This window comes from Meles meles, chromosome 19 (assembly GCF_922984935.1).
Source record: "Meles meles chromosome 19, mMelMel3.1 paternal haplotype, whole genome shotgun sequence".
Classification (NCBI taxonomy): Eukaryota; Metazoa; Chordata; class Mammalia; order Carnivora; family Mustelidae; genus Meles; species Meles meles.
This window is the reverse complement of record NC_060084.1, coordinates 39,192,034-39,208,044: the sequence shown is the minus strand read 5'-3', so window position 1 is coordinate 39,208,044 and position 16,011 is coordinate 39,192,034. Positions and strand designations below refer to the sequence as shown.

General features: G+C 52.6%; 1 protein-coding gene across 3 annotated transcripts in view; it reads left to right on the top strand.

Moving 5' to 3' along the window:
- The window catches only part of TSHZ3 (teashirt zinc finger homeobox 3), a 69,508-nt gene that overhangs the window by 48,720 nt on the left and 4,777 nt on the right, over positions 1-16,011 (top strand). Inside the window, exon 2 of one of the 3 annotated variants that reach the window (XM_045987811.1) lies at positions 6,516-6,676. The exons of 1 other annotated variant lie outside the window; for it this stretch is intronic. Coding sequence is in view for 1 of the 2 variants with exons in the window: in XM_045987810.1 (XP_045843766.1) it covers positions 15,488-15,509 (22 nt within the window). In the remaining variant the exon portion in view is untranslated. Of the gene's footprint in view, positions 1-6,515; positions 6,677-14,504; positions 15,510-16,011 lie in introns of those variants that run through there. One more of the 3 variants, XM_045987810.1, reaches the window with a different exon arrangement.

Genomic DNA, 16,011 nt, shown 5'->3' with positions numbered 1-16,011 from the left:
GGAGCAGGATTTCTGGGGCCCTCAGAATGCATTAGGGAATGGCCAGGGAAGTAAGCGACAGCCAAGGGACATGTCCTCTGATTTGTCCGGAGGGCCGTTCCTCACTGCCCCAAAGCCTGGGGTTTCCTGAGCACCTGTCTTAGACTCAAAATCCAAGGCCCTAAAACTTTCTGTTGGCCCCAGGAAGGGAGTAATCAGCCGCACTGTGTGTCCTCTCAGCCCCAGGCAGCTGTCTCGTTCAGCTCCGACAATGGGAAGGGACGCCCGGAGAGGCTACACTGCAGACCTCTGCCCCTGCCATGGCCACCTCTGGGGCTCAGGAGAATCGGTGAGGTGATTGCAGGGCTGCAGTTGGAGAGGAGTGAGAGGAAGGAGCCAAACTGGGAAGGAAAAGGCAAGCCTGAGAGACCCACAGGTTCCACGAGTGAGCGCAGGGCCCCACGTGTGGTTGCAAGTTCCGTGGCCCATGGGTGCTTTGGGTATCCCAACTACACATGGGGTCCCAGGCAGCCCAGCAGCCTTTGCAGGAGGTGGAAAGGTGGTTCTCCCTTCCTCCTTTCACCAAGGTCAGTGGTTTCAGCACACAGTTTACCCCTGTTTCTGCTAATCCACTGTGACTGGGTGACATCTGTACCCAGAATGCAGGCGGGCAGAGGGAAGAAAAGGCAGGAGCATCTAGGGAGGCCGATGGGCTTGTGCACGTCCTGTGGAGCTGGCCCCTGACGCCTGCAGCTTTGCATCCAGGAACCTGCTGTCCTACACCTGCCTTCCCCAGTGAGTGCCCTGAGAGGGGACTTTGTCCTGTAAAGAGCCTGCCACCTAGGAGGGGGTTGGGGACACTAAAAGTAAATGGCCTTTTCTATGTATTAAAATTTCGCAATGCATTCATGAGTGTGTGCTTGTGAAAATTTCAAACCATGCAGAAGAGACCTCCTCTCTCGCCCTCCTCCTCCTACCATCTCCCTCCCCAGCAACCATGTCCCCTCCTGCACCTGGAGCACACTGTTCCCATCCAGGAGGGGATCCTTCCTCTCGGTGCCTACCACACAACCTGTCCCACTCCCAGCTCACACAGCAAACATTTCCCCACTTGACAATACGTCTTAGAGATCTTCCCACATCAGAATTTATAGAACTACCTCGTTCTTTTTAAAATAAACTTTTAAGTCAGTATAACATACAGAAAGGCATCAGACAAACATAAGTGTCCAGGTTGATGAGTTTTCCCTGAGTGGACATGTCCCTGTAACCAGGGCCCAGATCTGAAGCAGGACATTTCCATCACCCCAGGAGTCCCCAGTGCCTGTGTCCAGTCACTCCTTCCCCATGGGACACCACAGATCAGTTCTGCCTGAGTTTGAAATTTATATCAAGGGATCCAGGGAGTCTATAATCTTTTGTGTGTGGCGTCTTTCCTGGCATCTTCTGTTTGTAAGATCTTTCCAGTTGTTATGGAAAATTGTTGGTTCATCTTCTCGGCTATATACCATTCTGTTGTTTGCATGGAATTGTTGGTTCTTCTTCCCTGCTATATGCTGTTCTGTTGTATGGATGGGCCACGATACAGGTGTCCGTTTGCTGTTGATGGGCGTTCAGGTTGTCTTGAGTTTCTTTGCTGTTATGAATGATGTGCCAAAGGCCATTATGGTCCAGGTCTTCTGTGCGTGCATCTCTTTTGAGTAGGCATCTTTGCAGAGAGTTGCTGTGTCGTGGAACAGGGCCATCTGTAGCCCGAATAGGGACTCAGGTTTTCAGAGTGGTTGTACCAGTTCCTACTGTTGTGTCTGTGCATGAGCATCCCCACTGCTCCCCTTCTTTCCTGGCATTTCTCTCTTATTCTTAAAACGGCTGCATATTGTTTCATGGAATAGATGTCCTACTTTTTTGATGTTGTATGAAATGTGGCTGAGAACATCTTTCAACATAGAGGTTCTTTTTTTTGTTTTTTGTTTTTGTTTTGTTTTTGTTTTTGTTTTGTTTTGTTTTTGCACATAGGTGAGTAATTCTTTAGTATAGATTCCTGGCTGGGTCAAAGAATATATATATTTTCAAATTTGATATAAGCTGTTGAATTAGCCTCCATAAAAGGATTATGTGATACAGAAACCAGTTGGCAAGAGTGTTGTTTTATGTTTCTTTCTCTTCCTTCCTTCCTTTCTTTTTTTCTTTCTCTTCTCTCTCTGTCGGTCTGTCTTTCTTTTTGGGCATGGTGAAATGTTGAGGTTTCTTCAATCTAGCACAAGAAACACCTAAGTCAGACTATACAAGTGTCAGCATAAATTTGTGAGACAGGATATTTGAAGGGAAACAGATAATGTGATGCCAACCAGCCAATAGGTACTATTTATATATTTATTGGTTTAGGGGAACCTATTTTAACCCATCTTAATAAATACAAGTGAAGTTGATCAATGGGTATTTATATATGTCAGTTAATAACATATAAATATAAATCATTTAAAACTTTATTTCTTCAAACTGTCTAGGAAGATTACATGCCATTCTGGATGTGAGCTAGCCATATAAACGGTGATCACGTGTGTATTAGTAAAACTTGGTGTGTGCTCAGTGTGTTCTAGGTGGGTGTTGTCTGAGTGCTGGCTGACTATTGGGTGAATTCTGGCTGAGTGAGCAGGGTGAGTGCTAACTGAGTGCTGAGTGCTAGGTGAGTGTTGGCTGAGTGCTGAATGAGTGCTCTCTGAGTGCTGGCTGAATGTTGGCTAAGTGCTGGGTTTGTGCACATTGAGTGCTGCCTGAGTGCTGGCTGAGGGCTGAATGCTGAGAGAGTGCTAGGTGAGTGCTAGCTGAGTTCTGGGTGCTAGGTGAGTGTTCTCTGAGTACTGAGTGAGTGCTCTCTGAGTGCTGGGTGAATGCTGGCTGAGTGATGGGTTTGTGCAGGATGAGTGCTGGCAGAATGCTGGGAGAGTGCTGGGTGAGTGCTAGCTGAGTACTGGGTGTGAGGTGAGTGCTAGCTGAGTGCTGAGTTAGTGCTGTCTGAGTGCTGGGTGAATGCTGACTAAGTGCTGGGTATGTGCAGAGTGAGTGCTGTCCCAATGCTGAGTGCTGTCTGAATGTTGGGTAAGAACTGCCTGAGTGATGGGTGTGTGTTTTCTGAGTTCTGACTGAATGCTGTCTGAGTGCTGAGTGAGTACTATCTGAGTACTGTATAAATGCTATCTGAGTGCTAGGCTAGTAGTGTGAAGTGCTGTCTGAGTGCTGGGTAAGTGCTGTCTGAGTACTGTCTGAATGCTGGCTGAGTATTGGTCTCACTGTAAGGTGAGTGCTGGCTGAGTGCTTTCTGAGTTAGTTGAGTGCTAGCTAAATGCTAGCTGAGTGTTGACTGAGTACTGATTATGTGCTGGCTGAGTGTGGGCTGAATGTTGGCTGAGTGCTTGGCTGAATGTTGGCTGAGTGCTATGTGAGTAGTAAGTGAGTGCTGCCTGAATACTAGGGAGTACTGTTTAAGTCCTGGCTGAGTGCTGGGTAAGTGCTGGCTGAGTACTCTCTGAGTGTTGGGTGAGTGCTGGCTGAATGTTGAGTGAGTGCTGTCTGAGTGCTAGATAAGTGTTGTCTGAGTGCTGTCTGAGTGCTGGGTGAGTGTTGGGTGAGTGCTATCTGAGTGCTGGGTCAGTGCTATCTGACTGCTGGCTGAGTGCCAGGTAACTGCTGACTGAATGCTGGCTGAGTGCTGCTGTCTGAATGCTAGGTGAGTGCTGGCTGAGTGCTGCTAGCTGAGTGCTAGGTGAGTGCTGGCCGAGTGCTGGTTAAATGCTAGGTGAGTGCCTGAAATCCAGGTTAGTGCTGGCTGAGTACTAAGTGAGTGCTGACTGAGTGCTATCTGAATGTTTGGTGAATGCTGGCTGAATGCTGACTCAGTGCTGTCTGAATGCTTGGTGAGTGCTGGCTGAGTGTTAGGTGAGTGCTGGCTGAATGCTGGCTCAGTGCTAGGTGAGTGCAGACTGAGTGCTAGGTGAATGCTGACTGAGTGCTGTCTGAATGCTAGGTAAGTGCTGGCTCAATGCTGGCTAAATGCTGACTGAATGCTAGATGATGTCTGATCTCCAGGAGATCCCATGCTTCAGAGCTGAAGGTGTGTAAGCCTGCTGAGTGCTGACTGAGTGCTGGCTGAGTGCTAGGTGAGTAACAGGTTGTTCTGGCAGTGCTACAGGCCTCAGAAAGGCCTCTTGACCCAGGTGACTACCATGCTGGTATCTGTGCAGGGAGGGAAGGGATGAGCTTCTCTCTGGTCCCTGGGAGCATTCTCCTTCCAGTTTTCTCTGCAGTCATAGGATAAGCACACTTGTCAGAAACTCCTGAGAAATACTGTGACCTTGACTTCTGTATAGTGTGTCTGTTCTGTGAAATAGGAGCGTGGGGAGATGTGGGCGAGGTCGGAAGGCTCTCAGGGCTGCTCTGCCATGCATTTGAGAGTGGGAAGGGGACTGGCGGGAACTTCTGCCACTTGGTCTGTGGCAGTTCTTAGGCCAAGCAGCTCCCACCTAATGCTGTGGATTTGACTAGGAGTGTGTAAGAGTGTTGACCTGCCGGACTGTGTGAAGGGTGCACGGGTGAGGAATGCTGGGTTCCTGCCTCTGTAATGTGCATGGAGAAGGTTTATGTGCACAGTTAGCCATTGTGAAAGTTACGTGGGATAAATGCCAGAAGAGACTTGCTACAAGTAATTAGCTAATAATCATTCCTTATATTTCTCTAGAAAGTTAGAATTTAGAGAGGACTTTTCCACCCATGGCATCATCACTGAGGTTAGAGAGGTCACGTTCAGAGGGAGAGGTGTGAAGGGGCTTCCTGGGAGTGGGGGGCAGAACAAGCAGGGTCTTGGAGGGCTGGGACGAGGTTATGAAAAGATGGAGCATGTTACACAAAGTGAAAGAAATGCATAGACCAAGGAAGGACAAAGGAACATCATCAGGGAAGGGTGGCTTGTGTGTCCGAGGACAGGTAGACAGTGGAAGATAAACTTGGAAGATAAAATGGAGCTTGGTTATGCTGGGCTTTGAATATGAAAGAAGTTTATGAGAGTGTATGATCCTCTAATGCCCTGTGATCTATGTAACCAAGGTCATCTTGACCACATAAAAGTAAAACCTGTGACTCTGACTTATTTATTTTGACAACTTCTTATTCCTAAATTAGATCATCTAGAGTATGTACTTGAATCATATACACTTTGGATGGAGGGATGAGTTTTTGGATAGATGGGTGGATGGGTGGATGGGTGGGTGGGTGGGTGGGTGGATGGATGGATGGATGGGTGTGTGGGCAGGTGGATGGATGGATGGATGGATGGATGGATGGATGGATGGATGAGTGGATGGGTGGGTGGATGGATGGATGGTTGGATGGCTGTGTGGGTAGGTGGATGGGTGGGTGGATGGATGGTTGGATGGATGGGTGTGTGGGTAGATAGGTGGGTGGGTGGGTGAATGGGTGGATGGATGGATGGATGGATGGATGGGTGTGTGGGCAGGTGGATGGATGGATGGATGGTTGGATGAATGGATGGGTGGATAGATCAACTGCATGAATCAGTTGTCTCCTCTTCCATGTAAGTCTTTATTCTTCCTTCATGAAAGCCATTCATTTATCTTCTCCCTGGATAGAGCTCTTTGGGTGCCATGAAGAACAGCCAATAAGGCCTAGCAAGAATTTGAGTTGAACATGTATAGCCCACTTGGAAGAGGCCCATCATAAGGACTACTCAGAATTTCCTCAACCTATTGCCCTATTCTCAGCTGTGGTTCCCCCAGGTTTTGAGATCACTGAGTGAGCATATAGGCAAGAATTCTCCTTGATTTAGTAGCGGCCTCATTGGGAATCACAAGCTATCCTGTGAGGATCATTCTGTCTGATCTCCAGGAGATCCCATGCTTCAGAGCTGAAAGTGTGGAAGGCAGGATTCTTCTTAGCCATTAGCAAAATTGACCATTAACCGTGTGTGCCATGTGAGAAGTCTGAGCACATCCCTTGCCCCTAATAATTTACCCAATCCCTATTTGCTGCTGTCTGAAATTCCACCACGGTTGAGAGGATTCTTCTTTGGGTGAAGCGTGCTTGAAGCTGAGGACAGAGGGGACTCAGGGTCCCCAAACTGAGTGTTTATTTACTTTTTATTGTCTGAGGCAATTGCTTTGAACCTGACTGTGTCTTTGATCCATTTATTTTTTCCTTGAAGCAGGGTGGGTGCCCAGCCTGTAGCAGAGCACATCGCCCAGAAGCAATGGGGAGAGCATGACCTCAGAGCCGAGGGAGCTCGCCTTCCTTGCTGATCTGGGGGAGCCTCCCAACTTCCTGGCCTCTTGGTTATCTGACCCACCACTCCCACAGGGAAAGGTCTCAGGAAGGGGAGGGAGGTTGCTCAGAAGGGCTGCTGAGATGGCTGAATGAGGCTCTCATTGCAGCAAGAATCCATAGAGAGAAGCCTTAGAAGGGCCTTTCTTACCCTGGGGGGCGAGGGCCACTTGTGGCTTTGGGAATTTTCTCTGATGTATCTACAGGGATAGACCTCGGTCTGGGTGCTCAGGCTTCAGAAGATGCTGGGGCTTCCAGCAGCTGGGAGGTGTCCCCGGAACCTTGCTGTCATTGGCCTTCTAAAGAATCAGCAGCAGCCTCTGATGGCCGAAACTGCTGCTCCTGGCCACTCCGGCTCCGCTGAAGGGTACGTCGTCTGATTCACGCCAACCTTATGCACCAATCAGCTAACACCATGCTTTTCTTGGCGTGAAAGCATCGCGGCTTTATTAGCACAGTGATACCCAACTGAACAAGCGTTCGTCTTGCACATTACATCAAATTAACTTGTACGAAATTAATATTCCTGACCTTGCTAGTGGGAAGAACAATCAATCTAGGGGAGGTTGTCATCCCAACGCGGCCAGCCTCCGGAGGACTCCTGACCACTAGCACTTCTGCTACCATTTCCTTCTCCCAGGGCCTGGCCATGCACTCCTCATTCCTCTGGCCCAGCATGGGCCCTATGGGGGATTATCCTGGTTCCTGGGAAGCCCCGGCACCCAGCGGGGATGCCTGGGAAGCCCCTGGTCTCCCCGGTGCCATCCTCAAATGCCATGTCTCCTTGTCCCCAGAGCCTGTGACCTCCGTCACTGCGGATGGCTTGGGTGATGTCTTGTGACCCTAGGCACCCGGGTGGATGGCTGGAGAAACCTCATGTTGTCTGCTGGATTTGGTGGATTGTGACCTCCTGGGTACCAAGAGGTGTGTCCTCCCTTCCTGAAATCAATCTTCTCTCTCTGTTGCCTGGTGATACCCTAACAGAAGCCCACAGAGCCATCTGATCACCTTGGTATTCCCAGCACGTTTACCTAAGCTCCCCGCCGACTCCCATCCTTCCCTTCCTCCGGCCATCTCCTCCTTTCTCGGCACAAAAAGCAAGTCCCACGTGCTCTATTCTGAGTTTTCCCTTCTTTGGAGCCCTGAGTCTTGGGGTGCTGGGAGATGCCTAGAGGGTGACAGTGTTCTGTCGTTGCCGGCCCAGTACTGGGCACCCTGCCTGTCCCTGCCCCTTGCTCCCCAGGCTCCCAGCAGCCCATTTTATGGGATCTCAGAGCATCTGGGGGTAACTTGGGGCCCCAAAGGCAGTCACACCAGACTGGGCAGTTGCTACAGACACGGCTGCACCCACAGAGGAGAGATCTGTACAGAAATAACCCTGGGGGCACAATGCCCCGGCACTTTGCAGGATTCCTGCGTAGAGCAGAAATTCTTGTGTAAAAATGGGTCAGTCTGCATGGATTTTCTCCATGTGTTTCGAACAGAGGGAGATTTAGGTGAGGTTTTCTGGGGATGTGGAGCTCTTCCCCCGTAAAGAGGGAGGCAGCTCAGGGCAGAACTGATGTGATGTGGACCGAGCCAGGAGAAGGTGGCGGGGGGCCAGAGGCTGGAGGCTGCCGGGCCACTGTTCGTGCGGGCGCCAAGTGAAGGGCATCTGGTCCGACCATCGCCCCCACGGGTCTGGGAGCCTGGGAATCTCGAGTCAGGTGGAAGGGGATGGAGCTGTGGGGTGACACAGGCTTGGTGCTGCCCCTGCCTCCTTCCTTCCCAAAGGTCCTGAGGATGACTGGGGCCTGGGGGAAGTGGGCGTGCTTGGTCAGAGATTTTAGTTTTGGGCGAGCTCCTCTGATGTCTGTTCCTTTCTCTGCCTCCTTCCCTTGCTCTTTATTTCTCTCTCTGCTTCTTCTCCTTCCTCTCTGGCTTTCTTCCTTCACCACAGCCCACAAGGTGGCCAGAGGGAGGAGGAGCAGAGCCTCTGCCACGTGGGGAGCCCTTACCCAGCAGGGCTCTGCACCCCCCCCATAGCCCCCTTTCCCGAAAGGCAGCCCACAGATCTGGGGGTCTGGGAGACCATCAGCTGGGAAGCCTGCATTTGCAAGAGCAGAGTCAGTCCAGAGCTCAGACCCAAAGCCCACCCCCACCTCCCGGGTGCAGGCCCCTGGATGATTCCTGCAGGTCCCTGGGGCCCTCCTTCTAGAGGCAGATTCCCTTTAACTTGGAAGACTCCTGATGCCCTCACTCCTTAGGGAGGACCTTGCTTCCTCAAAAACACCTGGGAGGTGGGTGTGGCAGGAGCTGCTCCCCACCTTCTCCCCAACCATCCCCCGGGGAAGAACTTGGAACTCAGGGACCTGAAGCCAGTCTCGTGGTCACAGGACCAGCAAGTGGCAGAGCAGGAGCCAAGGTCCAGGGGGTTCTCTGTGATGTCATTCACCCTAGCAGGAACACCTGCCGTACAGGGCTGCCAACAGTCAGCAGGCCCTCTCCCAGGTGACCACTGTCCCTGGGGCGGGGCTTCCCTGGGGTCCCTATCATGACTGAGAGTCTGCTTTGTCATGGGCCCATGTGTAGGGGGAGGGGGGCTTCAGAGGTGGCCAAGACCCCTCCCCCCCCCGTGGTGACCCTGTGTTTCTGCATCTAGGCAAATCCTAAAACAGGGAGAGGACTCATGGCCTCGCCAGAGGGCTAGGGCTTTGGGTTTCTTGAAACTGAACTTGAATTTGATGTATGGAACAGGGAGATTAGCCTTGGCTGTGAGGGCAGGTGCACAGCAGCCCTGAGAAGGGTCAGGAAAGCCGGGCTCCAGAGCCCACAGCCTTCTTCACCCGCTGTGCAGTGTCACCCATCTCCTGGGCTGGTCCGGCGTGGGAGGCCCAGCCTCCGGGGCCCACTCCTCCCGGGGCTTCCAGGCCAGGCAGGACACTGGCCCTGGGGCACATCAGCTCTGGGACATAAGCGGACCTTCCAGGTGTTGTGGTCACCAGGGTCAGCTGAGCAGTTTTCTTGTTGATCACCTCCTCAGCTGGTTAAATTGTTCTTAAAACAACAATAACAACAAACCACCCTTTTTGAAATTATCTTTTGAAAATCCGAGTGTTCCGGGGAGGCTGAGACTGGCCTGAGGCTCCAGACTTAGCACGGACCCATGGCAGCTCCCCAGGCCCCTGTCCTCCCCAGCCCTGCACCAGGGCTCCCAGCTCAGGCCGACTCTGAACTCACCGTCCTCCATCCTCACCCCCAGAGTCCTCTCTTCTGCCTATCTCTCCTCAGACGTCCATCACTCACTTCCCTCCCTTCCCTGCCTACCTCCCACTCCCTCGATGGCTTCCATCCCTTCCTCTCTCCATGGCTCTGGCTCTGGCTGACTGTCTCTCCGTGTCTCTCTCTACCTCTTTGTCTCTCCCACATCCCTCTCTGTTTCTCTGTCTCTGTCTCCCCCAAACCCCAGTCCTAGTGGATTCTTCTCTCCCTCCCCCATCTTTCTCCTGGTGTTCTCCTCTCTCTGCTCCTCCCCCTCTCCCTGTCCTCACCCTTCTCAACCCAGGACTCCGGACATGGACAGCGTCTGTCCTCCGCCGGCGTCTGCTCCTCTCTGTCTCCATCCCAGGCCCAGGCTGCCCCATGGATGAGTGACAGGATCTCATGGGCAACAGGAGACACTCCTCAGGGCTGCCCTTACTAGAGAGCTGGAGGGGTGGGACAGTGAGGGGGAGGAAATATTAGGTCACCCTCACTGGGAGGGGGAGGGGAATCTAAGGAAGCTTTGGGAAGCAAAACTCCTTCCCTCCTGGGCGTCCCTGGAATTTGAAAACAGAGGGCTTACCTCCAAACCTTCCTTGCAGCCCAGGAAATCTGCAAACCGGCAGGACCGTTTATGGTGACGTTGCCTCTGGGAGCAGTGGTGCAGCCATGCCTTCTCCCTCTCGACCCTCTGCCTGCTGGTGCCCCCCTGCACCCCTGCTGTGCCCACAGCCCCCGTGGCTGGAGAGCACAGACTCACAGGGACACTTTGTCTCTTTCCTCGCCTCCTTTTCGGAGAGATTCACAAATGTGTAGTGAAGGTCATTCCCATTTGCCCAGAAATGATTTCCGTGATGCCCCAGCTTACTCTTTCATATTTATATCAAATGTATTAATTTCTTCTTATCTAGTGGTTGAGTTTAGTTCATGATGATAATAAATATTAATGAGGGAGCTGCTGTCTCCCCACCTGATGACCCGGTGGTCTGGCTTTTCACTCCTTGGACATGTCCATCATCCCCTTGGACATGTCTGTTGTCCCCTCAGCCACGTCTTGGGAGGCAGGAGCCCTCGGGACCCTCCTCGAGGGGTGGGCATGGAATCCCTGGTGGTGGGAAGCCAGGGAATGCTGTGACGTGGTGGCCTGCTCTGTGTCCTGGGAGCATGGCCTTGCTCCGCACCCTCTGTGTGGCTCCCCCAGGAATGGAGTCAAATGCCCTTGAAACCTGCCCTGACTCCCGTGGAGTCTCAGCGGAAGGCTTGCGAGTGTCCCATCTAACTTGTCAGGACTCCAGCTTCCTGAAGCGCAGACAAGGAATCGTTGAATCCACCAGCTGGGACCGTGGAAAGGGTCAAGTGCGATGAATGGGAAAATGGTTCACAGACATGCGCGTATTAGGCTCGACCGCGGGTTTGCATCCTTGATGTTCCGGGGGTCCTGGGCTATGGAGTGTGCAGGGAGCTCCTATAATCCTGACGGCTTTGGTGTCCCACGAACATGCGTCTCTACAGCAAAGTCCTCTACGGTTCTGCATGAATGAAGTCCTGCCATTCATTCCCCTGCCTCCAGATATGCCCTCGGCCTTGAGCTCTGGAGAGACAGATTGCCACACTGCTGCTTTAAGCACTTGCTTTTTGTTGCGGGGAGAGAGAGGGAGGAGGTACACAGGGAATCAGCAGCAGCAGACCTGGAAGGGCTCACCTCTTGGAGAGAAACTTTTTCCACTGAGCCACTTGGGGGAAAATGAAACACGAGGCCCCCGTCTAGCCCTCGCTCGCTCGCTGGCTTCCACTCCCACGTGTGTCTTTGAGTCTTTACAGCTGTTGACTTGGTTTGAATGAGAGTCCCCCAGCCCCACCACCGGAGCCGGCAGGCAGCAAATTTTCAGTTTCATTTGTTCAAGAGCTAAGAGCTATGAGAACGCCTTCCTGGAGAGCGGAATTTGGGTGTGGGCTGTCATCCTGTCCCTGCGTCCCAGAGTTGCTTCCCTACGAAGTCATCACATGCAGAGGGAGCTGGTCCAGGAAGGACTTGGGACTGGACCCCAGCACATCTGCTCTGCTCTGGGACTGGCTGGAGTCTGGATCCCTGTAGATGTTTGGGCAATGATTAGGAGGTTTGAAGGAGTCATCTATGGTGTTCATTCGTTCATTCATTCCAGGGATGTGTTGAATGGCTACTACGTGCTAAACAACAGGGTTGCCCCAGACGCAGGGGGCGGTGGGGGTGGGGGGTTGGGACCTGGTGACCACATGAAGCTGACAGTCTGTCCGAGCATCCTGGAATGTTTGGCTGTAAGCAGGTGATTTCAGTGGCGTGCTTATAACAAGGAGAAGTGGCTAAGTGAACAAAAGTTGCGGTCAGTAAGGCCCCTGGACATTACCCTTCACCTGTGGCCCAGGGAAAGGGGTCACTGGCTCATTTACTCCCGTGTGCATCTGCCTTGGGGTTTCCAGCAGAGGAGGCCGCCGTGCACAGTGAATGGTGAGAGACCTCTTGGCACATTCTAGAAGCTACTGGGCTGGGGAGGAAGCAGGGCCAAGATAGGGAGGACTTCGGGGTTGCTCTGAGGCATTTGAGTTTTCTTCCAAGCCAGATGTGAAGTCACCGAGGCTATTGGTTGCAGCGCTGGTGTGGGGGTTAACATGACGGGCCTGCTGAACAGTAGGGACGTGAGGATCCGTGGCTTCTTCATGGGCCTGGAGCGGGGGGTGCTCCCAGAGGAGAGGGCGGTTGCTGCTGGCTGCCCAGGCACAGGAGGAGGGGCAGATCCTCTTACAAAGGCTGGTCACAAGCCTCTTGCTGCTGGATATGACCTCCAACTACTCTTTCCAAAGGAGACGGTGAGTACCTGTTGCTCACCTCCTGTGTGCAAAGCTGGGACAACGTGGACCGGAGCCCTCGCCTTGGACAAATCAGATAAGGACATAGAGAGCGTTACACAGCAGCAAAGAATTCACAAAATGGGTCACAGTGGCCAAGCTCCCTGAGGCTCTGCGTGATTCCTTGTCAGGTCGGGCTAGTGGATGGTGTCAGCCACCGGCCCTCAGGGAGGAGAGGCCCCTACAGGCCGGCGTGGTGGGGACGGAGACCAGCTTCTCACCCCGCCTACCTGCCCCCCAGTTGATATCCCACTGTCTCTTCTGACTGACTGGAGACACCCAGCCTCCCCTTCCCTGTCCCATTAACTGTCCCCAAGTCAGAGAGAAGTCTAGAGACTTCTAGTCCAGAGAAGAAAGGGCTGAGAAGCGCCTCGGCTGAGTGTTCCCGAAGAGCCTGTGCTTGGAGGGGTGAGCGTGTTTCTACCTCTGCTTACCCCTTTCCCAGGAAAGCCATAAAGTAAGGAAGAGGACAGCGCCATGTCTCACGTGGAGGGGGAAACCGAGGCCTGGAGAAAGGAGGTAGCATGCCGTGCTCAGCGGGCACCACCTCTCCGGTGTGCATGGGTCCCCGTTCGAATTTGTGGAGCGGATGCCCCTTTCCTTCTCTAGCCCGTGTGCCCGTGCTCCGCGCTCCTCTCCCCTCCCACCATGTTTAGTGACAAGAGTGGGCGTGATACTCCTGGAGGACGGCGAGGATTGCGAGACGGAGCAGAACGATTCGTGCTCTGGCCTTTATTTTAAGGAGGAGGGAAGGACCGACGGGCGAAATTCCGAGGCTCAGCCTCGGGACATAGTCCTTCCCGCCGGGTCAGGAAAGGAAGAGACGGTCCGACTAGCTGCCATGATCCCCGGTGCGGCTGTGAACAAGGGTCCTTCCCGGGAGCCTCAGAAACTGTGACGAGGCCAGGAGCGGTGTATGGGGTGACACCGGGTCTCCCCAGGACCCAGCACCTCTCAGCACTGAAGCTTTTTAATTTTCCTCAGTGCAGATTACTTTTCTTTTAATATGGATTTCCTCTGCAGTCACCAGACTGGTGGCGCTCTGATAGGGCTGGGCGGCATTGGAGAGCACTGGAGGCATCAGGGGCCCTGCGTGGGGCAGGGGCTGTTCAGAGCAGTGTGGTGCTGTGGGGGTGCTCCAGATGGTGCTAAGGCCTCCCCGGGCGGGGGGAGGGGTACGATGCTCCTGGGTGGGAGGCGACTGGACAGAGGCGCGAGATCTTTCTCTCAGCTGGTGGTCTGCATGCCACAGTGGGAGCATTTGCGTCTGCCCTTGGCCCCAGCTTCTTCTGGCTGCCCGGCATCCTCCGGTGGCTGCTTCAGCTGGGCCATTTCTGGATTGTTGCCTCTTGCACACTTCATTCTGTGGGAGCCGTAATGAGAGCAAAGTGCTCCGAGTGGGGGTTCACCTTGTAGGCTGTGGCTCAGAGGAAGAAGGGGATCTGGGGTCTATCTCTGTTCCCACAGGACCAGGCTTCTCCTTGCATCTCAGCTGGGGGGATGTAGGTCATGTGGCTTCCTCCTCCCTTCCAAGTTCAGAATGGAGGCCCTTGGCTGGAAATGTTACACATCTGGGCCCCAGGGGCGTCGCTGCAGATGGTGGGCCGCGTCTGATCACCCTGCTCTAGCCTCTCTCCTAGAGGAATGCAGACCCTCCCCAGATGCTCTGACCAGCTCACGATGTGTGTCCCAGGCTAGGGCGACCGCCTGCCCGGGTCTGCCTGGGTCCAAGAGGATTCTTGGGATGCAAGACTTTCCTGCTAACACTGGGGCACTTGCAGGCAGACGGTGACTCTTGGTCCCTCTACTCGCCGCTGACTGCCCTCCCCCTAGACCTGCCAGCCCCGTTGGAGTTTGAGAGCCACATTCCAGGATGTGCTGCAGGCGAAGGAAGGTCCTTGGGAGAGATGGAGATATTTTTTTCCTTTTTCTTATCCTATTCCTTTCCCCAGCAAGGTATTCACCTTGTCCACCCTGGCCCGCAGAGGAGCCTCCCCTGCGCAGAGGAGCCCAGCGCAGGGTTTTCCTGTTTGTTTTGGCCCCAGCCAGAGAGAAAGCTTGTTTGCCATTTTCACGCATCATCTCCAAGAGCAGAGCCTCAAACTGGAGGGCCCCCCGCCCAGCACCACATACGTCGGCTGACCTGAGCGGGGGCCCTCTCCTCAGCCTGCTTGTAAAGGTCATTCCACGGCTCAAACACCAGCCCCTCGCTTTGGCATTCGCATATCCCTATGGTGGCGACCCACAGGCCTGTGTATCCCCGGGACACCAGCTCCACTCACCTCAGCATTGCGATGTCCCTCTGGCCTCAGCTTAGAATTCTTGGTGCCCAAAGGGGGATTTAGGACTAGGAGAAAATCACAGCAGACCAGCACGGAAGAGCAAGGGAGGGAAATATCTATGAGTCTTCTGTGGAATTTTAATTGTTTGGGTCATTTCACTGTGTTTTGTGGTTTTTGTTTATATGTTTGTTGTTGTTTTTCCTGGTGTCAAATTGGTAGGAGGTCTTTAAAATTCTGGAAGTCTTTAAAATTCTAGAAGTAAATTCCACAAACAAGTCTTCTTTTTCTTTTCTGAGAGTTTGTCTGGGGTTTGGTTCTGTTTGGGTCGGCCAGACCGTTTGCCCTCCACCGTCCCGGCCACCAAACACCCTCGGCCACTGACTTTCTGATGCAGACATATTGAGAAGCGGATGGGAAGTGGTCCCTTTTCCTGCCTTAAAATGGCTGCTCACCGTGCCTGGTTGTTCACAAAGACCAGCCCAACTAGGCAAGGTCTGGTAAGGAACAACCTAAGTCACCAGATGCAAGGAAATGGAAAAAAAAAAAAGAAAGAAAAAGAAAAAAAATCAAACCCACCAAAAAAAACAAAAAACAAAACCCACCTCACAAAAACTTTATCCCATTAACACGACTGTTCTCTTGGCTTGGAGCCTGTGGATGTGGCCGTTCTAGAACCCGGAGCTGCTCAGCCCTGCCCTCCACCTGCCTGGGAAGTGCACACTGGATTTACATCCCCAGTTACGTTGCTTCCAGAAAGACAAGATCCCTGTTGGATGCCCATGAAGCTTATGCTGAGTAAATATTGACAAAGTAGTCTTAAGAGCAAACACTTTGACATTTGTAAGGTCCACTGGAAGGTCTTGTATATATTTATACAGCAGGAATGAGCACCGCATACCAATTTTCCTGAACTTGTTCTGACATAATTCTGCATGGATAGTGTGTATGCAGGTGGCTGAGAGCACGGCTGAGGGTCCGCGCAGAGGACGGGGCCAGGGCTGGGTCGGGGTCTCCTGTCCTGTCGGGAACAAACCAGTGCCTAGCCTCTGGTAGCAAAAGTTACCATAAGCTTTTTTAAGAGCTGCATTTCCAGAAGAAAGGAAGAAAGAAAGAAAAAAACCCCACAAAACCTTGTTTTTAATTTATTACAATTGATGTACTTTCCTTTTACTTCGTAAAAATTTTATTGATGTTTTCGTACTTTATATTTATTAAAGATTGAGCCTCAAAAATGTAATGAGTAAAAAATGCTTGCTTAATTTAAATTGTGAATCTGTCTGTTAAGAAATGCATTAGG